The 23,424-nt window shown below is 38.3% G+C and overlaps 3 protein-coding genes across 5 annotated transcripts; 2 read left to right on the forward strand and 1 right to left on the reverse strand.

Moving 5' to 3' along the window:
• Positions 1 to 7,805: 7,805 nt before the first annotated feature.
• LOC110752610 (Tetratricopeptide repeat (TPR)-like superfamily protein) lies at positions 7,806 to 14,361 on the forward strand. Its single transcript, XM_021953303.2, has 6 exons — positions 7,806 to 8,412; positions 9,163 to 9,249; positions 10,048 to 10,197; positions 10,342 to 10,428; positions 10,507 to 10,578; positions 12,040 to 14,361. The coding sequence occupies exons 1-6, from the start codon at positions 8,218 to 8,220 to the stop codon at positions 13,945 to 13,947; spliced, it is 2,499 nt and encodes an 832-aa protein (XP_021808995.1). The 5' UTR covers positions 7,806 to 8,217; the 3' UTR covers positions 13,948 to 14,361.
• Positions 14,362 to 15,637: 1,276 nt separating this feature from the next.
• Positions 15,638 to 17,333, reverse strand: LOC110752609 (Bifunctional inhibitor/lipid-transfer protein/seed storage 2S albumin superfamily protein). Of its 2 annotated transcripts, XM_088244413.1 has the most exons (3): positions 16,704 to 17,333; positions 16,249 to 16,673; positions 15,638 to 15,878 (listed from the first exon to the last, which is right to left on the reverse strand). In XM_088244413.1, exons 1-2 carry the CDS (start codon positions 17,234 to 17,236, stop codon positions 16,259 to 16,261), a joined length of 948 nt encoding a protein of 315 aa, XP_088100539.1. In that variant the 5' UTR covers positions 17,237 to 17,333; the 3' UTR covers positions 15,638 to 15,878; positions 16,249 to 16,258. The 2 variants fall into 2 exon arrangements, with proteins under 2 accessions (XP_088100539.1, XP_021808992.1); XM_021953300.2 differs by having other exon boundaries at positions 16,249 to 17,332.
• A 3,577-nt stretch (positions 17,334 to 20,910) lies between these two features.
• Positions 20,911 to 23,335, forward strand: LOC110752590 (F-box/LRR-repeat protein 25-like). Of its 2 annotated transcripts, none has more exons than XM_021953274.2 (3): positions 20,911 to 21,393; positions 21,881 to 22,809; positions 22,905 to 23,335. In XM_021953274.2, the coding sequence occupies exons 1-3, from the start codon at positions 21,334 to 21,336 to the stop codon at positions 23,062 to 23,064; spliced, it is 1,149 nt and encodes a 382-aa protein (XP_021808966.1). In that variant the 5' UTR covers positions 20,911 to 21,333; the 3' UTR covers positions 23,065 to 23,335. The 2 variants fall into 2 exon arrangements, with proteins under 2 accessions (XP_021808966.1, XP_021808967.1); XM_021953275.2 differs by having other exon boundaries at positions 20,917 to 21,393; positions 21,881 to 22,799; positions 22,905 to 23,068.
• The last annotated feature ends 89 nt before the right edge of the window (positions 23,336 to 23,424 follow it).

Genomic DNA, 23,424 nt, shown 5'->3' on the forward strand with positions numbered 1-23,424 from the left:
GAGAAGCATTAGTGCATACTCTCTAAGTTGGTGTGTGTGAGACAAGAAGTGTGAGTGCATATCAAAGAGTTGTAGTGAGTTTTACACCCACTAAGAGAGAAACCTCATATCTCCCTAAACACTCTCCTTTAGGCAATTCACCAAGAGCCTTGGTCTTGGGTACGTGGAATCAATGGAGTAACTTTCATAGCCAATCCAACGACCTTGGAGACGAGGAACGTGTAGAATCTTGTTGGCGTGTTCGTGACGTGGAAGCATCTCGGCGGGCTAGTAATTGCAAGCGGTTTTTCACTTGGAATCTTCCGCAAGGTATGCAGTACCTTATTCCGAATATATATTAACGATTATTAACAGTGGTATCAGAGCTTGTATGCTTGCTTTTCGCCATGTTATGATGCATGAGAATGTGTTTTTTTCTTCCACAAGAACTACCATGAAAGCATGAACCAAGAAACTTCGTTTTTTGTTTGATTGTTTTTTGATGTTTTCTTTCCATGAAGTATGTTCCTCTATGTGATGAGAACTTACCTTTAAATTTTCGTACAATTTAAAGAAGTGGTTTAGGAGAAAAATTGAAACCAAAGAGCATGAAAAACAGTTTGTTTTCGAGTTTTTTAGAGCATGTTTGTATGCTGTTAAATTGTTTTTCAATGCTGTTTCTTTGCCTTAGCATATTCTCTGTTGCATGAGCTTTCCAATGATATATCGTATGCGTCATTTGGATGCATAACGAAGGAGATAGAGGTCTCCAAAGATGGCCAAATGATCATGAAAATCTGGAAAATTTTTCTGGAAATTTCAGCAAGATGAATAGTGTTCTTCGTGAACAGTGTTTTTTGTGAACACATGAATGAATGAATAAATGAATAATTATTTGTTTATGAAGTTGCAACATAATGACATGTCATTTAGAAACTAAATATGTTATTAAGTTGTTCATATTTAGCATGCCAAATATGGACTTAAGATTGGTTGAGTTAATTTATGGGTCATACTAGTAGAATTGACTACCCAAAAATGTGTGATGTCTAGGCAAGTTATTTAGGAAACACCTTTGGTGTTTAAGAGGAAATGGTATTTAAGCGAGTTCATCTCCACCACTACTCCCGAAACTTACCTGGTCACATTTTTTCGGTGGACTTTCATTGGTTAACCTATTAAATGGATTCCCAATTTTAGATCTATGAGAGGCCCATGCGCTTTTATGAAACTGCGCAAACTTTTGTTTGGTTGGAAACTTTGTGTTTTCTAAGTAGAAATTTGTTTAAAAGTAATTGAAAATGTTTATTTAGACTTGCTTTTTTGGGTGATGATTATAAGCATAGCAAATTTTCGAGTCCAAATTTGTAAGGAAGGATAATTCTTTTCAATTTATTTTTGAAACAAATAGAAATGTGCAAAACGCTAATACTAAAGTCAATCCTTGTGTTTTATAGATAATGGCCACCAAAAATGTTGTTGCTGACCTAAATAAGGGAGACAAACTTGAGGGTACCAACTATGATATTTGGCATAGGAAAATTCAATATCTCTTGAATGAGCAGGAGTTATTGGAAACATTAACTAATTTAATGGTCGAACCTGAGGTTGGGCAAACGGCCCAACATCGCCGTGATCTTGAAGTTTATCAGACTTGGTTCAAAAAGGATCGTTGTGCGCGCTTTACTATGCTAAGCAGCATGCACAATGATCTTATTGGGGGATATGAAAGCTACCCTACTGCCAAGGCTTTATGGGATCAACTAAAGTTTGATTTTGGTGGTACGTCCACCACTCGACTTAGAAGTTTGGTCCTGAAGTTTGAGGTATACCGCAAAAATCCTAAGCACACGATTCATGAGCACTTAAGGGTGCTTTCTAGCATGATACGTGACTTAAAAGCTGCTGGAAATACCCTCACTGATGAGCAGCAAGTGCAGGCAGTCATCAGATCCCTGCCAGATTCATGGAGCTCCATGAAACAAATCATGACACATAATGAGAATATCAAGAACTTTTCTGATATTTCTCGTCATGTTGAGCTAGAATCGGAGCGCCAAGAGGCGACCAATGCTACTGTCCTTTTCGCCCAGGGTGGCACGTCTAAGACTAAAGGGTCTAAGCGTAAAGGAAAAGGAAAGACAGATAAGCAGGATGGGGCAAACAAGCTTGCACCAAAGGATGACAACAAAACCAAGCGCCGTCGGGGCAAGCGTGGTGGGAAGAAAGACTTGTCCAAAGTCAAATGCTATAACTGTGATAAGAAGGGTCACTTCGCTCGTGATTGTACTGAGCCGAAGAAGGTATCTTTCTTGACTAAACCTTCCCACATATATGTATGTGAACATGTTTTAGTTGCTAATATGTCCTCTGGGTGGATTGTAGATACGGGAGCAACCAAACATGTGACTCGAGATCGAGAAGGTTTTTTGGATTATCGACGAATTCCAAAGGGCACCTCTGGTGTGTTCATGGGTGATGGAAGCCGTATAGAAGCTTTGGGAGTTGGTTCATATCAACTTCAGATGCGCAATGGGCGCACATTGCTCCTCAATAATGTGCTCTACGTTCCTGGAATTCAGCATAATCTATTTTCAGTTTTAGAGTGTTTGCGTGATGGATATTGTTTTAAGTTTTCTTCTTTTGGTTTGGATGTGTTATTGGATGGTACAATTGTTGGTCATGGTTTTTTAAGGAGTAACTTCTTTTATTTGGATTTGAATGATTCTGATTACTCATCTTCTTATATAGCTTATGCTGATGTACATGTTGATTCTGCAACTTGGCATGCTAGACTAGGACATATAGGACGTGACAGGATGACAAGGTTAGCTAGAGAAGGTCTTTTAGGCTCACTCGCTAAAGTTGACCTACCTATATGTGAATGTTGTCTGGCTGGTAAAGCTATAAGAAAGCCTTTTAGTAAGGCTAAGAGAGCTACTCAACCGCTAGAGTTAGTTCACTCGGACATTTGTGGACCTATGAGTGTGAAGGCACGTCATGACGCCTCTTATTTTCTCACATTTATTGATGATTACACGCGATATGGTTATGTCTATCTGATCGCTCACCGCTATGAAGCCTTGGATTGTTTCAAGCGTTTTATAGCTGAGGTTGAGAATCAGACAGAGAAGAGTTTAAAGGCTCTTCGCACAGACCGCGGACGCGAGTGCTTATCTGAACAGTTTAAAGAACTATGTGAAAATAAGGGGATACGCAGACAACTTACTGTTCCTTATACACTGCAACAAAATGGTGTTGCGGAAAGAAGGAATAGAACTTTATTAGACATGGTTAGGTCTATGATGGCGCAAGCTAATCTCCCAATTTCGTTTTGGGGAGATGCAATATTAACTGCTGCCTACATTCTTAACCGAGTGCCTTCCCAATCAGTCACTTCAACCCCTTACGAATTATGGAAAGGCGAAAAGCCCAATTTGGGGCATTTGCGCCCTTGGGGATCAGCTGGTTTTGTTCATAATACTTTCCACAAGCATGGAAAGCTTGGCCCTCGAGGTAAAAAACATATCTTCATAAGGTATTGCGAGCACTCGAAAGGCTATGTGATGTATGGTGAACATGCTGATGGAGGAATGACTGAAATAGATTCCCGAAATGTGAATTTCATAGAGAATGATTTTCCTAGCATTGGTGATGCCCAAAAGAATCTTGACCTCCATGAGTTGGAAGGAAGTGAAGATATTTCACAATCTTTAAGCGAGGATGGGGAATTGATTCCTAATCCAGTAATCGCTAAAGAAAGTGACAATGATCTGCAACCTAGTGGGAGTATACCAAAGGATGGTACACCACTAGAAACTCAAGATTTAATGGTGCGCAAGAGCAAACGAGGAAATATTCCCCGTCGAATTTTTGAAATTGAAGGGGAAACTTTCTTGTGTACTCCAATAGATGAAGAAGAGCCTGCTTCTTATAAGGAAGCGCTATCATCTTTAGCTAGTAAAGAGTGGATGACTGCTATGCAAGATGAGATAAGCTCAATGGACAAAAACAAGGTCTGGGAGTTAGTTGACCTTCCGCCTGGGCGCAAGACCGTTGGAAACAAATGGGTCTTGAAAATCAAACGCAAAGCGGACGGTTCAATTGACAAATACAAGGCACGTCTTGTGGCGAAAGGCTATACTCAAAGAGAGGGTATAGACTATGATGATACTTTCTCCCCTGTGGTGAGATTTGCATCTATTCGCCTAATCCTCGCTATTGTCGCACAAAAGGATTTGAACCTTTTTCAAATGGATGTTAAGACTGCATTTCTCAATGGAGATCTAGACGAAGAGATCTATATGGATCAACCAATGGGTTTTGAGGTCAAAGGACAAGAGCGCAAAGTTTGCCGTCTCAAACGTTCTATTTATGGCCTCAAACAAGCGTCTAGACAGTGGAACATTAGATTTCATACCTCAATCATCTCCTTTGGTTTTGAGATGGTTGAAGAAGACCACTGTGTGTATCTAAAACGATCCAAGGAAAATGTTCAGATTCTTTCATTGTATGTTGATGACATTCTCATAGCAGGAAATGACATGGATTCCATTGTCGCCACTAAGAAGTGGTTGTCCGCAAAGTTTGAAATGAAGGACATGGGTGAAGCAAATTATGTGCTAGGAGTGAAAATCATAAGAGACCGTTCAAAAGGACTTCTTGGTTTGTCTCAAGAGACTTACATTAAGAAGATACTTGAACGTTTTCGTATGCATCACTCCAAACCCATAGACACGCCAATGGAAAAAGGATGTGTCCTAACCCTTGACCAATGTCCTAAAAATGATGAGGAAAGAAACCAAATGACCAAAGTTCCTTATGCATCTGCGATAGGAAGTCTAATGTACGCTATGTTGTGTACACGGCCAGACATCTGTCATGCAGTTGGTATGGTGAGCCGTTATCAAAGTAACCCTGGACCTGCTCATTGGAAAGCAGTAAAGAGAATTTTTCGATATCTGCAAGGTACCGCTGATCTTGTCTTATGCTACCATGGTGGCGATTTGAGACTTAGAGGTTACAGCGATGCAGATTGGGCCAATGACAGAGATGAACGTAAATCCACCTCTGGTTATGCTTTTATACTTGGAGGTGGAGCTATCTCTTGGTGTAGCAAGAAACAGTCTTGCATAGCCCTATCCACAATGGAGTCGGAATATGTTGCTTGCTCAGCAGCAGTTCAGGAAGCTGTTTGGTTAAGAAGATTCTTGCAACGACTAAACTATACAGCCAAAACCTGTGAGGCAGTACTTGTTTACTCAGATAGTACATCTGCTTTGGCATATGTAAAGGATCCGAAATACCATGGAAAATCCAAACACATAGATGTCAGATATCACTATATCAGACAAAGGGTAGCACAAGGAGAGGTTATATTAAAGCATATCTCAAGCGGCAATATGGTTGCTGATCCTCTCACTAAACCCATTGCTAGAGATGTGTTCCTTTCTCATATTAGGAGTATGGGACTACGAAGGTTTTAATATACCTATTTTGTAATTGACTTTATTATTAATGCAATGTTAATCGTTTTTTCCATGGTACTTGTTTTAGAATGATTGATATGGTTTTTTGCACAAAGATTTGTCACCAGGCTTGAGTCAGCCCACTCACATGGGAGATTCACCTTGGTGCTGAGATAGCGAGCAAGATGAGACATTTGTGTTATGTTCTAAAATGCTTAGACAACATATTATGACGAATATGTATATCTGCGCCCAAGTAGGCAGTAAGATAAAACACTTCTCTAAATGTCGCCTTAGTTGGAGCTAAGATGAGATCTTGAAAAATGAAAGAGGTCGATCATAGAAAATTGCCATAAAATCTATGAAGCCTGTATTGAGCCGAATGTGAGATTCCAGACAGGCGCCGGGAGGGTGACTGAGACTAGAACTCAAGTTAGACATTTGTGTAATGTCTAGACTAAGATTCGTATGACGTATGTCCAATTCTTGGACAAGTGACATGCTCATTTTATGAGAATACGTCATAGCATACATTTTATACTGTATGTGCTAGTTGCGATCGACAGTGGGAGCGATGAATGAATCCCTGCTTCATCACTATGTGAGCCACTTGGATCATTAATTAAGATCCTAAAAATGTACCCTTAGTTGACTTTAGCCTATGTCATGAAGAGGATGCTTGATGTTGCTACTTTAGCTTGTTTTCCTAGGATCAATTATAAGGTCTCAAGGGGCATGTCTAAGAAAGCAGTTAAGTCTAGTTGGATTGATATAAGCGCTTAAGGAAGGCTGTTCGACAATACACCATGTTTTTGTGACTCATAGCTGGCCAGCGTCTATGTCATAATTGTTGTTGACGTGTCATGAGTACAAAACATATTTGGGGTGAAGCACTGCTTTTATGAGGGGTTAAGAGTGCTGATACTGGTGTAGTCTGAATAAGTCTGGGGTATGTACGAGATGATTTCAAATGATGCACTTTTATTAGTTTGGTGATGACTTAATAAAATGTGCTCTTGTAGCTGTACGTTTTTTCTCGCAAGGTCGCACGACCCATTTCCTGTATGAGAAGAAGAGTGTATACAAGAGGTTTAAGATGATTATGAGGTTATCACACCCTATGTGGGTGAGTGGGAGATGTAATAAAACAAGGTTATCACACCCTATGTGGGTGAGTGGGAGATGTAATAAAACAAGGTCATCACACCCTATGTGGGTGAGTGGGAGATGTAATAAAACAATGATTATGCACTAATCCTTGTTTTATGGCACTACACAAATTAAGGCACTTAGCCTTGTTTTATGGCACTACACAAATTAAGGCACTTGGCCTTGTTTTATGGCACTACACTAATCCTTGTTTTAAGGCACTAAACCTTGTTTTAGTGCACTACCAACCTAAGCACTAGTGCATGTTTTATGCTCTCTTGAGATGAGCTAAAACAACTCCTATAAATAGATGGAGTGTGTGCAAGTGAAGAGATGATGAGAAGCATTAGTGCATACTCTCTAAGTTGGTGTGTGTGAGACAAGAAGTGTGAGTGCATATCAAAGAGTTGTAGTGAGTTTTACACCCACTAAGAGAGAAACCTCATATCTCCCTAAACACTCTCCTTTAGGCAATTCACCAAGAGCCTTGGTCTTGGGTACGTGGAATCAATGGAGTAACTTTCATAGCCAATCCAACGACCTTGGAGACGAGGAACGTGTAGAATCTTGTTGGCGTGTTCGTGACGTGGAAGCATCTCGGCGGGCTAGTAATTGCAAGCGGTTTTTCACTTGGAATCTTCCGCAAGGTATGCAGTACCTTATTCCGAATATATATTAACGATTATTAACAATAAATAATAAAACAAGAAACTAACATCCAATAGTCAGAATATCTCTAACACATACATTTAACTACAAAAAAAGATAAACTATGTTGCCACATTTATGGGTATTGCACCTTATGACCAAACTAACCAACCAATCACTGGGAACATTACCATCTCGATAGATATGCTTGGCTAAAAAATAACGTGACTTTCAATTGCAAAGTTTAACGAGAAAACAACGCGCATAAAATATTTCGTAAGCAGTTTTCATGTGTGGTTGTTTCATAAATTTTAGAAAGCAAGATTTTGGAACATTTTGAATCATCGGGCCGGATAGAAAAGGTAAGTCCCATTAACAAAATCAAATCAAAGATGAAACACAAAGCTGAACAAAATCATCACTAAATTCTAAATCATACCCCCAGAAAACTGAAAGTTAATAAAGCGTTTTGACTCAAAAATTAAACGATGGCCCATCCCATCAATTAAACAATGACAAAAAAGAAAGAGAAACACAGTTATCTGAAAGCCCAATTGAGACGCCCTGTCGAAAACTCATTTCACTCAAAAATTAATCACTTCGGACTCAAAACCCAGCAACAAAAGAAGCCCCGAAAACTGTTCTCTTTTCTCCTCTATCTGTATCCCTCCCTCCCAGTTTGGCCTATAGTCGTATCCTTTTCCACTCTCTCTCTCTCTCTCTCTCTCTCTCTCTGCAAATCAGCACAGTTTAGCGAAAGAGACTCAAACAAGTGTCCTCCTCTGCAAAATAATCAAACCGTAGGGTTTCGAAAACCCCCAAACCCCACTCCGATTTTAAATAAATTCCAACCTATCCTTACCCGTTAGGGTTCATCTTTTCTTTATCGATCTTGTATCTTCCTCATTTGTAACCGTGTATTGCATTTAGATAAGGTCTCGTTGTTCCTGGCCTCTGATCGATCGATTTGCGAATGGCTTCATCTTCGTCTTCGTCATTAACGGTTGCGAATCGGGACGGGTCTTCTTCAGCTTCTGAGGATGAAGCCGTCATGTCCGTAACCCGTGCTTACGCGCAGGACGCCTTATTGCAATTCCAGTCAGGCAAGTTCGATCAGTGCCTAACCGCCTTGTCCGAGTGCCTGAAGATGAAGCCAAATGATCCCAAAGTAATTGTCTCTTTTTTTTTCAAAGCTAAAGTAATTATGTTCTAAAACTCAATTTCTGAAATGATTCTTTTTAATTGGGTTTTTATTTTGAGTTGATTATAGCTGGTGTTTGGGTCTGTGTTAGATCTTGTATCAGAATTTTAACTACTTTTGACGTATAGGATTGCGCTGCTTAATAAGATTGTAGTAAAGCTAATGCGGGTTAAATTAAAATCTTGACTGGATTACATATTTTATCGAAATAGTTTCGTCACAGGCTGTGCTTGATATCATCTTCTTTGAAGAAAACTGGTTGCCGCCCCATTTGAGTGAAGGATATCGAGAAACATATCCTCGGTGGATAAAGGATAAATGGTTTATGGTAGAAATGTGTTGAGAAATGGGAAAAATAAAAAACAAAAATAATTATGTGGTTTACCAAAGAAATGAATTCTATCATAAGGGAATGAATGGGTTAAAATAGCGTGATCTAGAACATCATTTCATGTTGTGGATAAACAGTACAGATTTATTATAAAGAATATATAGGGCTTTCTTTTTGGTAATTGATTGAATAACCCTAGCTTTGCTTCACCAACAATCCTTATCTCAAGCAGTTTGCAACAATTGTAAGATTCTTTTGACATAGATTGATACTGAATTATGTTGCCTCTTGATTCTGCATTTTAATTCAAATGGCTTATGGATATGTATTTTATCAACTTTTTGCGTACCCCTTATAATCTTGTATATTATGGATATTCTTATTAGATATTTCATAATATCGGACTTGCGGAATTCTACCGAGATGGTTGCTCACATCCTAAGAGGTTGCTTGATGTACTTAATGATGTGAAGGTATCTTTTCTCATTTTCTTCCCACTCACACTAACACAGATATATGAATATATATATATATATTTTTATAATATCCACTGATCCCACATGTACAGGTATGCACATAACATGTCATGCAACATGTTATTGTATACTCAAACTAACAGGGTTTTCAAATGAAAGGTGATGGGATTTTTTCCCTTGTTCTATAGTTGGATTTTTCATTTTAGTGATCCTACCTAAGTGAATTAGGGTGATGCTGAAAACTGTTTTTGATTTGTTTACCTCATGATATATAAAGTTTCTGACAGGGAGATTTGAGGAGTTGTGGAGTGTGTTTTCAGTGCTTATGGGTGGAGAGCAGTGGTAGAACTTTTAAGTGGAGCACTCTCTGTTTTTTCTTATCAAGGGTTAACATTTTGAAATTCTGTTTTAGACAACTAGTTTTGTGCCATTGTTTTGAATTTCGGTCCCACTTTGCCTAGATTTTATGTAGAGAGTAGATATTTTCTATTCTTTACTTAAAAAAATGCCAAATAATAGATCAAACTTCTCACTAAACTAGCATATTAGAATTGTAGTAGCCAAATTCTAGTTATCTTGGATTTTGGTTTGCTATGGTAGTACTGAATTGTAGTAACTATGAGGAATAGAATTAGTATGCTGAGGCATCAGTACATTAACATGCCTTCATAATGATACTTTGCATTTTTATATTGAGGCAAGCATCAGCATCATGGCATGTTAATTTCTGTACATATGATAAATTTATCTTGATTTACCTCTATTCTTAATTTCTTTTAATTGGTGTTGGTTTAGAAACGAAGTGAAGAGCTTGCTCGAGCATCTGCAGAACAGGCGGAGTCTGGTAGCAATATTGGAGGGTCCAGAGGAAGTAGTACAATGGGACATCCCTTTTCTGCTGTTTACATGGATGAATTTGACACATATGTTGCTACCTTAAACATTGTATGTTAACTTTTCATAATTTTTACAGTCTATGTTAACTGTTGAATATTTTCTTCCAGGAGTTAGCATAGGGGGAAAAAGGAATATATCTTTTGAACCTTCTAATTCTTTGGATGCTTTTGTTCCAAAACTGGGCTTATGCAGGCAGTTATCTGGTTCCATCTTCACGAATATGCAAAGGCATTGTCTGTCGTTGAACCTCTGTTTCAAAATAGAGGACCTATAGATGAGGTAAATTAATTATTACCTAAAATAATATTGTATCTGTAGTTGTAATGTTGTGTTAAGTGCTTCTTTATTTATGTGCAGAAAACTGCTCTTAATATTTGCCTTTTGTTGCTGGATGTTGGGCTGGCTTGCCATGATGCAACGAAATCTGCTGTAAGTTCTAATACTAATAGTGCAGTTAGTTTTTTGCTTCTGTTTATAATTGTGCACGAGGTCCATTGAGTTCTATCATTCTTAGAGTTTGAATGTTAGATTAGTAATACATGAAAATATTTGTGGAATTGAGCTTTTGAAAAATGTACAGTCAATAGTCAAATAGTGTACAGCTTTGTGTTCTATAAATGATTGTAGATGAACAGAGGATAGAGAAAGAGAAGCAGTGGCTAGGTATTCATTGTTGTTCGAAGATTGATGATATTTCTCTCTTAAGTTGGTTTACAGGAAAAAAGGGTACTCAGTTTTCTTTTGTTGTAAATTGTAATCTGTCGTTTTAAGTTGTTTTTGCAAAAAAATTGAATACATATAATTGCACTGTGGATTCCCAACTTGGTTCATCTTGAATTTGGTGTATTCAATGGATTTATGTGTATCATATATAAATTTTTAAAATTTTTGCTGCTGATAATGCTTTGGGATATAATGTCTGTCAAGCATTTTGTACTGCGATGAACTTATAGGTTGACTGGTTACTGAAAGGCTTGTGAAATGGATGATTGGGTTTGTAGGTGAAGATACAACATTGGTGATGATGTTAGATATTTGAGCTGAGTTGAACTTGCCTGTTTTGATACATTGGGTGATGTTCATTGCACTATTCAGGACGATATTTTTCTGGTTCAAGCGTGATCAAACTTGTAGCATAATTTTGTGTTGTATGTTATTTATCTGTAACTTGTTTTATCTGTTTTTTAAACTTTGTGTAAAACTAATATAGTTTTTGGGCATTGGTGTCAATCAGAGATTGAGAGAGCTCATTTTCTGTCAATTTAAAAAATTGGAATGCAGTTATTTTTTTCTTGATAACTTCTCTTGTTCTCTTTGCTATATTATGTAGTTGCTTTGGTGTAGGTGTCTTCAATATTTTCTGTTGTTTTCTCCCTTTAGAGGACATCTTGTCCTTGGAATTGTACCATTGCCTTTTTTTTCTTCCTGTTTCCCATCAAAAAGAAAATTAATACATTTTTATCCGAAACTGAGAAATTTTTTGTTAAAAATAAAAATTGAACATCAGAGTTACTCCACCAAATATAATTAAACCCCATTTGTTTTAGATCATCAATATTGGCCGCCGGCAATGCAATTGTTGATTGGATGAGGTTAAAGGTTGAACCTATCTCAAACGGCAATGTAGATTGTACTATAAGCATGGTTGAAGCTCTTCTTTCGTTATGATTTGTTCAACAATGATTCTATCATTCTGTCTTCTTGTGTATGAGTTGTACGAGGGTGCTTAATCCCACTTCATTATGTGCGCTGTGATTATATTGGTGGTTAGCTTCTGTTGGGTTAGCTTGTCGATTTGGTGATCGTGCCTTTTGTATATATAAGGATGCTATGTTTGTATTATGTTGATTTGATTCCCAACTGATTCTTATTGCAATTCCTATTGTTCAGGATGTTTTGGTTTATCTGGAAAAAGCTTTTGGTGTTAGCTGTATGAATCAAGGAGACAGTGGAAGCACTTTGTCGCAACAACCTGCAAACCCAGTTGCAAAGTCTCCATCACTTCCTACCAATTCATCAGCCGCGGATGGTCCCAATTTGGATTCAGATGCAAATGCCTTGGAGTCTGAGGAGACAGGCGAGTATGATGGTGCTGTTTTCGACATGGATGTAGCACAGCCAACTGCTCTTTTATCTTCAAATGATCTTTCAAGGAACCCAGTTGACATATCTGTCTCTTCTGTTTATCTGAAGCTTAAGATGCAACTTTACAAGGTTCGGTTTCTGCTTCTCACTAGGAACTTAAAGCAAGCTAAACGTGAAGTGAAGCATGCTATGAATATTGCACGCGGGAGAGATTCTTCTATGGCTCTCCTCTTGAAGTCCCAGCTTGAATATGCTCGTGGTAATTATCGTAAAGCCATCAAGTTGTTGATGGCATCTAGTAATCGGACAGATGCAAGGATATCAAGCATGATCAACAATAATCTAGGATGCATTTATTATCAGCTTGGGAAATATCACACAGCATCAGTATTCTTCTCCAACGCGTTGCTTAATTGTTCATCTCTTCGGAAGGACAGGCCTCTAAATCTGTTAACTTTTTCACAGGACAATTCCCTCCTAATTATATATAACTCTGGTATGCAGTACTTGGCCTGCGGGAAACCACTACTTGCTGCTCGCTGTTTTCAAAAGGCTGGTTTAGTTTTCTACAACCGGCCTCTGTTGTGGCTTCGATTTGCTGAGTGCTGTCTGATGGCTTTAGAGAAGGGATTATTGGAAACCACTCTGGCATCATCAGAAGTCAGAGTTTATGTCATTGGCAATGGAAAGTGGAGGCAACTTGTAATGGAAGACGGGGTTTCCAAGAATGGAAATTCAGGTTCTCTAGAAAGAGGTGATTTGTTTTTGGGCAGTGATCAGCAGCCTAAGCTCTCGATGTCCCTTGCACGGCAGTGTCTCTCTAATGCCCTGTACTTACTGAACTGTTCTGAGTCAAGCTATTGTAAGAATTCTTTGCCCTCTAATTTCTTCTTAGAGGATAATGAATTAGGTGAAGTGGCATCTTCCAAGAACTCAAACAACAAGAACTTTCACAGCATCGATTCCGAGGCATCTGCGTTATCTGTAGGCTTGGGCCAGTCTGGCATAAATGGGGATGCAAAAGAGCAGAAGGCAGGAACTACTCAGGAGCTTGTGCAGAACTCCCTTTTGTACTATGCAGATATTCGTAACAAGGAAAATCTGTTGCTCAAACAAGCTCTTCTTGCAAATCTGGCATATGTAGAGTTGGAATTGGAAAATCCTATGAAGGCCTTGTCAATTGCAAGGTCTCTCTTGGAACTTCCAGAATGTTCAAGAATTTACATCTTTCTAGGTCATGTGTATGCTGCAGAGGCTCTCTGCTTGCTGAACAGGGCAAAGGATGCCGCTGATCATTTGATGACATATTTGTCTGGAGGTAACAACGTTGACTTGCCATTCAGCGAGGAGGACTCTGAGCAATTGCAAGGAGTCAGGGCTGTTGATTATGAAGAGTTGAATGGAGGATCAATGAGTGCCAAAAGTTCTTCCCCTGAATACACATTAGGTATCGTGTTCCTCAAGCCAGAAGAGGCACTGGCAAGCCTGTATGTAAATTTTGCTGCCTTGTACGCTATGCAAGGTGAACTTGATCAGGCCCGCCAGTTTGTTGCACAGGCATTATCCATAGTACCCAACAGTCCAGAAGCTACTTTGACTGCAGTTTACGTGGATCTCAAGCTCGGTAAGTCGCAAGAAGCTCTTGCCAAGTTAAAACAGTGTAGTCGAGTTACATTCCTTCCTAGTGGATTGACATTGAACAAAGCTTCGTAGATGGTTGATTGTACTGGTGGCTTGTCATAACATCCGGCCCACCTCTCAATGGTAAGCTCTAGTGGGTAGATCAGCAATCCTTTCTAAGAGGATTTGTACCATATATATAGTTCAATTCAGAAATAAATTTTCTGTTCTTCTTTTTTTCTTTCTTTCTCAAATTTTCATATCTTAGGGCTTATTAATTGGTGGGGTGTGGCTGTGTTTTGGTTAGTGCGGAAGCCCACCTTTCATATTTGAGATGTAGTTTCTGATTTAGATGATTGTGTTTTAGTGGCTAATCCAGTTGGTTCAACATAGTTAGATGATGCGCTCTTCATTCTAGAGAAAGGAACTGAAAATGTTTATTCATTCTGTATTCCCATTGAAGTCATTTTTCCTTTGAATGTCAATCTTGTAGTATTTCGCCATTAACCATCTTGTCTTGTTTCTTTGGATTTGAATGTTCAAGTATGCAGCCTGCCTGAGATACTTTTCTTTTGTTGTCCTTGGATTCTCATTAGCATGTATTGAGCGAGCATATGAATCATAATTTGACTCATGGGTAGAGATTATTAATTCATCTTTCGCCCCTCTCTCTCTCTCTCTCTCTCTCTCTCTGAGCCTATGGCTATGGTGAATTTCTCATGAGTAAAATTTATGTTTATCGGAGTTTGCTTTGGAATTCCACAGAATGTCGGCGTGAAACTATTGTACAATACAAGACAACAGAAGATTCAGAATCAGAACCAATCAACACACACGACACACGACACACGACACACGACACTAGACACTAGATTTTTCCTTGATTTTTGTTCGAGATAAGAGGTGTGGCCACGTGCAATGGATTAGAGTGTGGTCCCCTCCCGTCTGCTTTAATCCCAGCTGCGAAGTTCTCGGCGCCATTTCCATAGCCTTCTCATAGGAAGGTGACGGTTGAATAAAAATAATAATATTAATACATGTTTAAAAAAATTCCAGCAAGATTAATCAACCTAATTAATTCATTATCGTTATCTCAGTACCTTGAATTAATTATAAAAGGCAAATGTATGAATGTAGAAATTGGTCGAGAATGAGACATTTGACCTAATTCACAGAAGTTACAGTAAAATATATTATTCTCTTTGGTAGGCCCTGCCTGTTTACAATTTAATCCTTGGATAGAGTCTCATCAATCAATTTGGGATTTGGCTGATAATCCATTAAAGTAAGGTAACAGTAAAAGTTTGATATATAGTTGAATTGACTCAAGACCTCTTTCATTATTTGTTTGTTTTTGTTGTCTCTTTGTTGAAAGTTGAAAACAATAACAGCACTGATTCACATCCTCAGAGCCCATAGAAATCCCAAAACAACCTGCTTCATTATCATTACATCAAGGTTTTTATATGTGGCTGTCAATTAATTTTACTTTATTGTGTTTTATTTATCAATTTCATCCTTAAATAACTAAGTCAAGTTCTGTTGACCCACATACACTTATAATTGACTTATTACTTTCCAGTTATTAAATCATAAAAAGAAAAGAAAACGTCAAATTAGTTTTAATTGATGTGGTTGTATACCTCATCTGCCACTATGAGAATGCGGTATACAAATGCGTGAACTCACTCATTTGTTCACAACCTTTTTCATTGAATTAATTTAATTTAGGGCAAATCTGCTAGCTATAGCTTTCATTCCATTAATATTAACCAAAATGAAATAAGAAAAAGAATATAACATTTAAAATTAATTCAAAAGCATGTTTGATTGCTTTCCTGAGATAAAACACACGTGCAACAAATTTAAAACAAATGGTGTGTACATTAATAAGATCAAAGCCAAAGCATCAGCTCAATACCAATTAAAGAAGAAAAGATTAAACATGGAACAAGGGGAAGCTCGACATCCTCTCATGACGATTCCCTCCCTAGCTCTCCTTGGATATCCATCAACCTAGCAACCTGCAATCCCATCAAATCATCACATTCAATGTTTATCACAGAAATTTTTCAAGAAACTAGTCATGCAACCTTGTTTTCGTGTACGAAAGGGATAGATCTAGAGAGAGAACAAAAAATTCATCATTTATTCCTCCTTCGTACGGACATCAAATTTAATTATATGTTACGAATCTATGATATAGTAATATGGGATGTTTTGTTGCTTCGGACAGAACAAAATTGCTTGGATTTTTGGTCCCTTAAGCTTTTGTTCTCTTGGGAAGGGGTAAGCTAAAATACTCAAGTGAGGGGCTAGCTAGGGTTGAGAGATTAATGTACGTACGTAATTAGCACTAATTTAAATAACCAATTAATTAGTGTAAATACTTACTTAATTTCTTTTAGAGAGAGCAGGTGTAACCAGGAGGAGGTGACTTGCCACAAGTGACAAGGAGCTGAAGAGCAATCGGGACAAAGATGTTGAGGTTAAGAAGCTTGATTTTGAGAGTTGTGCAGAGACACACGGCAGCCTCAAGTTCACCAAGCCCTTGCAGCACTGGGCAGCATTCATTTACCACTGGGTCACCTTGCCCAATGTGCACCAACCCACCAAGAAGATCCACACAAGCACCCAGTTTCAGCGTGTCGATGGGACAAGTATCCTTGGCACCCGGAGCCCCGGCAGGAGGAGGGCATGGTTTCCCGGGACTCGGAGGCTTTTTACCCGGTGGCCCTCCTCCTATGACTGGAGGGATTATGCCAGGTGGCACTATAGGAGGCAGGGTCACTGGCGGTTTCAAAATGGGTGGGACAGTGATGGGTGGGATTGTAACTGGTGGCTTAACAATGGGTGGGATTGTAACCGGTGGCTTGACGACGGGTGGGATAATTGGTGGGATTGTAACCGGTGGCTTTACAACGGGTGGGATAATGGGAGGGATTATAACCGGTGGCTTGACAACGGGTGGGATAATGGGAGGGATTATAACGGGTGGTTTGACAACAGGTGGGATAATGGGAGGGATTATAACTGGTGGCTTGACAACGGGTGGGATAATGGGAGGGATTATAACTGGTGGCTTGACAACGGGTGGGATAATGGGAGGGACTATAACTGGTGGCTTGACAACGGGTGGGATAATGGGAGGGATTATAACTGGTGGTTTGACAACGGGTGGGATTGTGACTGGTGGTTTAACAATGGGAGGGATGACCGGAGGGACTTTGACGACGGGGGGCTTGACGACGGGGGTCTTAGGCTTAGGCTTGTGCTTTGGAGGAGGCTTGCCACAAGTACCGCAGCCAAGAATGGGAGTGGCTGAGGAGATGAAGAGCAAGCAAATGAAGAAGAGAGCATGGAGCTTACTGGATTCGGCCATGTTCTTCACCGCAGTAGTCTAGCTCTCTCTCTCTCTCTCTTTGCTGATGAGAGTGATGAGAGTGATGAGAGTGATGATGAGATGAGGTAAAACTTTTGTAGTGGAAAGAGGATGTTAAATAGGAATAGTGACGAGGGCAAGAGAACAAAAAACCCTAAGAGGCACATCACGTGAACATGGGGCTAGCAAAGCAAAAGGCAGCTGCCAAACTTGGCTAGTTGGCATAACTTACTCCTTAAATTTGCATGCGTCCATTTGCCATTATTTTCTTTTTATGTTATTGTTTCATAATCTTGTCGTTAATTTACATGGATTTTCATGCTTAACTTTGTACTATAATCATGAAAAAGTCCCAGTAGAGGAGTAGTAGCTAGTCCCCCTAATTAAACTAACAATTAAGCTTTGGATGGTGATCTTCTTGGGGGATCGATGGAATAGTTTTGTTTTATTGGATGCCAATCATGGCCACTCACTCACTACGTACGGCCATTGGTAGCTTGTGGATGCTATCTTTGGGGTTTATAGATAGATAGATATATAGATAGATATATAGGGGTTGTTCTGTTTTACGTACATTCAACATATTATTTCATCATCAATTACACATGAAGATGAAGGATAAAAGTTAAGTTTATGGATCATGAACAGAGGGAGATCTAATCTAAGGACGAGTACATGCTTAATTATTGCTTAAGTATAGGTCCCACTTGAAAGGAGGTCATCTTTATCTCCCTTCACGTGTTGATGGAATGCGATGTTATTGTATAACAAGGTCGAGTCTCATGTCGATGGAATAGGGTAAGTTTTTTTAGTCAAATTAACAGTTTGCATATTGAATTGTATAAGCTGTAAATTGGAAGTTCCTTTTCCGCATATTCAAATAATTGTTTATGTGGATAATATGGCAAGTGCTTTTGGTACGTCCCAAAATGGTAACAGGGAGCTAAGCTTAGCTAGGCAATCGGAGTTCCTTTTCCTCCTATTAAGTCCAAACTCAGCCTCTTGCATTGGTCACACTCAAAACTTAAGGACACGCACGTACTACATATATACCAGATCATCAAATCAGACTGCTCAGAGAGAGAGTGTGTGTGTGGCAGAAGCAGTCCTGAGGGTGTGCAAGTGGTGCCACTGCACAAGCCCCTAATTTTTAAGTGTCCCAAATTTTTTTACGTGTATATTATGTATATTAATATTATAGGTAATATATATACTTGAGCGTGCAGGAATGTAACACAAGTGTGTATTTGGTTGAGTAGAAATTCATCCCCTTGATTTTAGTAGGCAAGTTGGATTTGAGTCCATATTGTGTCATTCAGTAGTTGTATTTTTACATTTCTACTTTTTTTTTTAATTGTTAACAATAGAAAAAAGAAAAGAAAAAGGAAACACATCAAAGAAGAGGAAAGCAATATATACAAGTTTTCTCCAATCAAACAAAAAAATTTGGAGTGTATGTTTTCACCCACTCAAAACGAAACAAAAAAAGTGCATGTCTTTTTCCTCTTCCATTTTCTCAAATTGAAACATTAAAACTTTTATGAATGTTATTTATGATTGCTATTGCATGCTAATAGATGATGAATTTTAGTTATTAAAAAAATTGTTTTATGGTGTTAAGTCTTGTCAATTTTTTTTATAAATATTTTCATATTAAATTGAGGGATTTCGTTTAAATTTTGCATAGGGCCCTCAAAATTTTAGGACAAACTTGTGTGGTAGCTGTTAGGAAAAACAGAACAGCTGGGCAAGCATGTGGAATAATGGTGGTTGAGGAAAGGAGAGAGAATTATAATAGAGGAATGGTGGGGAAGATCAAAGAGAGGCAGACGTGTATATATATATATATATATGTGTGTGTGTGTATGTGTGTATATATGCATGATATGTGTATGAAATTTTGGTCTCTCTATATATAAATCTATATATGTGTTGTATGTGTACATCCGTGACTGTGAGTCTGTGAGGATATGAGAAGCAGTGGTGAATAAATGAACGAAGGACATGAATTGAGAAGCTTTGCTAGCTAGCTGGATGCTTTTGTATGCTTGTGTGATCCGTGATTCTGCTTTCCTCATCTTGATGTGATCGGTCTCCTCCTGCATGCAATGCAATATTAATACCTTCTTTTTAAAATTTATTTAAAAATTTATCTCTCTCTCTCTCTCTCTCCCCAATTGTTCTTCTCTTCAGAACCAAATGATTGAACTTCATCTACTGAATCATATGCACTGCTGCACTGAATCAACTCAATATATATATATATATACATATATATTCACGATCATACAAAATATTATCCCCTCCACTTAGATCTACTTGGTTTAGGTTAGCTTTCTGTGGCTGGATCCATCTATATATCTTATAACTTGTAGGGCTATACCTATAGGGCTACATGGCATCGTAATTTTGAATGCACATTCTCTTTGCTTGGCTAATTAATTAAGGTTTATAAATTAAAAAAGTGATTAGCTATTAGACATGTGTTCTCTTTTTGAATTCAGAGCGCTAACAGTAGGCAGATGTTGCTGTGTGTTTTGTTTAAGTTGTCTTCTTCATTGGTTCTCATGGGAAGAAGGGAAATAACATTCATTCATCAGCATCTGCACAAGATGCCATGCCTGCCACTGTATATGATAACATATTAGTGCTTTCTAATTGGATTTTGTCGGGTGTTGTGTCTCTAACGCATGCAGTAATTCTTCTTTTTTGGTAACTGATGGATCTAAATCTAATGGTCGTGGTTTGATGAAGCACGGCAGCCACAGGATGTTTGGTAATTTATTTTTGATCGATATATATACTTAATTAGCATTCTTATTGATAAATCGGCCGGTGTAGAGAAAGGAACAAAAAGAATCTAATCTGTATAGACTATAGTACAATACTACCAATAATGGCACATGGGACATGGCCAAGTGGGTCGAGACTCGATCGAGAGGTCCAAGATTTTTTAAGCAACTAAAGTGAACTTTCCATCATTCGAAATGAAATGAAATGATAATTACTTAATTAACATGCATAATTACTCAATTACTGATGTCTGATGGTGGAAGCATATAAAAAATCTGAGTGAATAAATTAAAATGTATCTAACTCTTTTATTGGCATTGTTCAATGGCGACAATCGGCAATTGGCCAACCATCAACCATGCATGAATGACCACAGGATTGAAATTGGCTGGTTCTTTTGTTGTCCTTGTCTTTTGTTTCTCGGTTCAACAGTGGTGGGCTGGTTTATCTCTTGGTGTGAGTGTGGGCTTATCAGAGCGTATATGGATTTCTGAATGAATGAATTCGATCAAGCAAACAATCATCTAGCCCAACAGTAACATAAACGTTGCTAAATAAAAACAAAAAAACAAAACATAAAGGAGCCTTACTTGGGTAAGAGGAGGTGGGCTACATAGGTATGATTTGGGTCGGGCTACAGCCCTACCTAGACAGAACTGGGTTCGTGCCGGAGCACGCGCGCCGCATTGTGTTTGTGTACGGTCTCTCATTTTAAAGTTCCTGCATGTTGAATTTATTTTTGCCCTCACGATCACACACAACTATTTTCCACTCTCATTTTAAGTATATATATATATATATATATATACCTACTAATGAATAAATATATATAATATCATATGAATTGTAACACACACATATTTTGTAATAACCTTCATTATTTACGAATGAAAATTCGTATGCTCTTTCTTAATCAGTAAAGCTACAAGACGTTAAGTGTTAAAAAAAACAATTTTACTGTGTTTTGCTAATGGAAAAAGAAAACTTTGGTAAATACAAATAAATTTTGTGCGTAGTGGCGAGCTTGTGAACTGTGATCGGTCTTAGACCAAAAAAGAACACTTGTGATCGCTCTGTAGCATGGGGATCGGACATTTGTAAACTCCGAGGACATATGTGCACTCATCCTGCGTTGTTTGTTTGCTGCTTCTTTTCCTTTTCTGGGCAGATAAATATTTAGGGCTTTTGTTGTTGACTCAATGTGTTCGAGCGCCGAAGCTTTGGCACAATTGCACTAGGGCTTTGCGCGCTTCTGTACTCTCTGGCCTTCCATAAGAAAATCGAAGCTCTTGAAGCCCAAAATCATGAAGAGAAAGCGTCAGATATCTGGCTCTGGAGCGGAAGTAGACTCTTGTCCAAGAAAGGTACTTTATTTTCAGCTGTTAATTTGATAAATATATGCTTTATAATTGAATTGAATCAAGCATATTTGGAAGGGAATTCTGAGGTAAACTTTTAAAGATTCATTCGAGAATTTTAGCAAATTCGGGTCAAGTCAAGAAAAACAGAATTTTGTTTTACGAAAAAAAAGAAAAAGAGAAACAGGGTTTTGTAAATGTTGTAAGTTTGGATTTAGAATAGTTCATTTGAAACAAATTAAGATGACTGGAAATTGGAATTCATGTTACGAAAGTTCCATTTTTTATTCAATATTGTAAGTTTGGATTTAGTAAAATGAAATTATAGAACAGAGAATTAAACAAAATCTGCAATTTTAGGGGTAATTTATCTTCCTAGTTAAAATTTGCTGCTGCTTTCTGTTTTTCTTCTTCTCTTCTTCTGTTGATTAATATAATGCGCAGTTGTTCCTGTTGATTATATTAAAATGGTATATGATCTGCAATCATGTAGTGCAACATCAATGACAAGGATCACATCAGTAAATTGCCAGATGATGTTCTTCATACCATTGTCTCATTATTGAGTATGAGGGATGCTGTACACACGAGCGTATTATCACGTAGGTGGAAGAACATGTATGCATACATGTCAAATCTCGAGTTCGATTGGCATGACATAATCTCCACACCAGCTGATTCAACTCCTGGAACGGTTTGCAAGAGGAAAGTGCGCTGTTTTCTAGCAAGACTAGAAAGATTCTTAGCATGTCATTTGGGCACGAAGGTTGTCTCCTTCAAGGTTTCATGTTGCTTTGGAAATACGTACGCTCGTCAGATCAATGACTGGATTAGTTTTGCCATTAGAAAGGGCGTTGAAAATCTTGATCTTGCCTTTACTTGTGACAAACCAGCTGAGCGCATCGATTGGAGAATCATTGACTATTATCATTTTCCTACTCAGCTCCTTTTGCATGGTGAAGAATCCAAATTAAGGCATCTTTCCTTGCGCTCATGCACACTTCAGTCAGATTTTTTTGATCGATTTAGCACCTTATCAACTCTTGTGTTGTGTGATGTAAATCTCGCTGGACATGTTGAGCCACATATATTTTCTTCTTGTTCAAACCTTGAGTGTTTAACATTGCAATGGTGTTTTGGATTAGAAAGATTGTGCATAGGTGATTCTCTTCGTCGTTTGAAGGTGCTGGTGGTGAGCCTCTGTGAAGGGTTAAAGGGGATTGAACTCAGTGCCACCAATCTTACCAGTTTCCAATATAAGGGTGATGATATAGAACTCTCTTTCCAAAGGGTTCCCAATCTGGGGGAACTATATGTTATGATGAAGGACACTGATGTGGTTTCTACTTTTGCTCAGCTTGAGAAAGAACTTCCTCATGTCAAGAGTATGACAGTTGCCAAAAGTCGTGCGCGTAAGAAAAAGTTGGAAAACTTTGTGTGGTTACTTGGTTCATTAAAACGAGCCAACATGTCATGCTCACTTTTCTTAATTTTTTTCCCCTTGTCTTTCATTGTAGGTTGGAATCGCTGACCATTCAACAAGGGCCAGCAGTTGCCGGTGTTTCACGTGATATCCAAAGGATCAGCTCTGTCCTAGGAGCTTTTCTCCTGCTTCAGAAATTCCATTTGACCTCGAATCTTCACTACATCAATTGTGGTTGTAGATGTCTAATATAAACTTTTGCTGCTTCAGATCATGCGGCGTTGTCATTTATAGTTGCTGTCTAAATTACTTGTCCAGAATCCAGAAGTGCAGTTTCACTTGTCCACAGAATTAGAGATCGTTCTTTTTCTGCAATTTATCTAGGTCAGGGCAGCTGTATGTTAACTCTTAGCTGGGGTGTATGCGAACTGTAGTTCTTAGCTGTTATGTAATGATGGATTTCTGGTTGACTGTTTGTACAATTTTGCTTCATTTTTTTTTTCCCTAAGAAATTTGTGTTACTCATCTGTGGAAGAAAAGAAGAAAGTGGATTGCTTGTACATGTTTTGAGTAAAACACAACTTGTAACAAATTGTTGAAAACGAATAGCTATT

This window comes from Prunus avium, chromosome 7 (assembly GCF_965620075.1).
Source record: "Prunus avium chromosome 7, drPruAviu1.hap1.1, whole genome shotgun sequence".
Classification (NCBI taxonomy): domain Eukaryota; kingdom Viridiplantae; phylum Streptophyta; class Magnoliopsida; order Rosales; family Rosaceae; genus Prunus; species Prunus avium.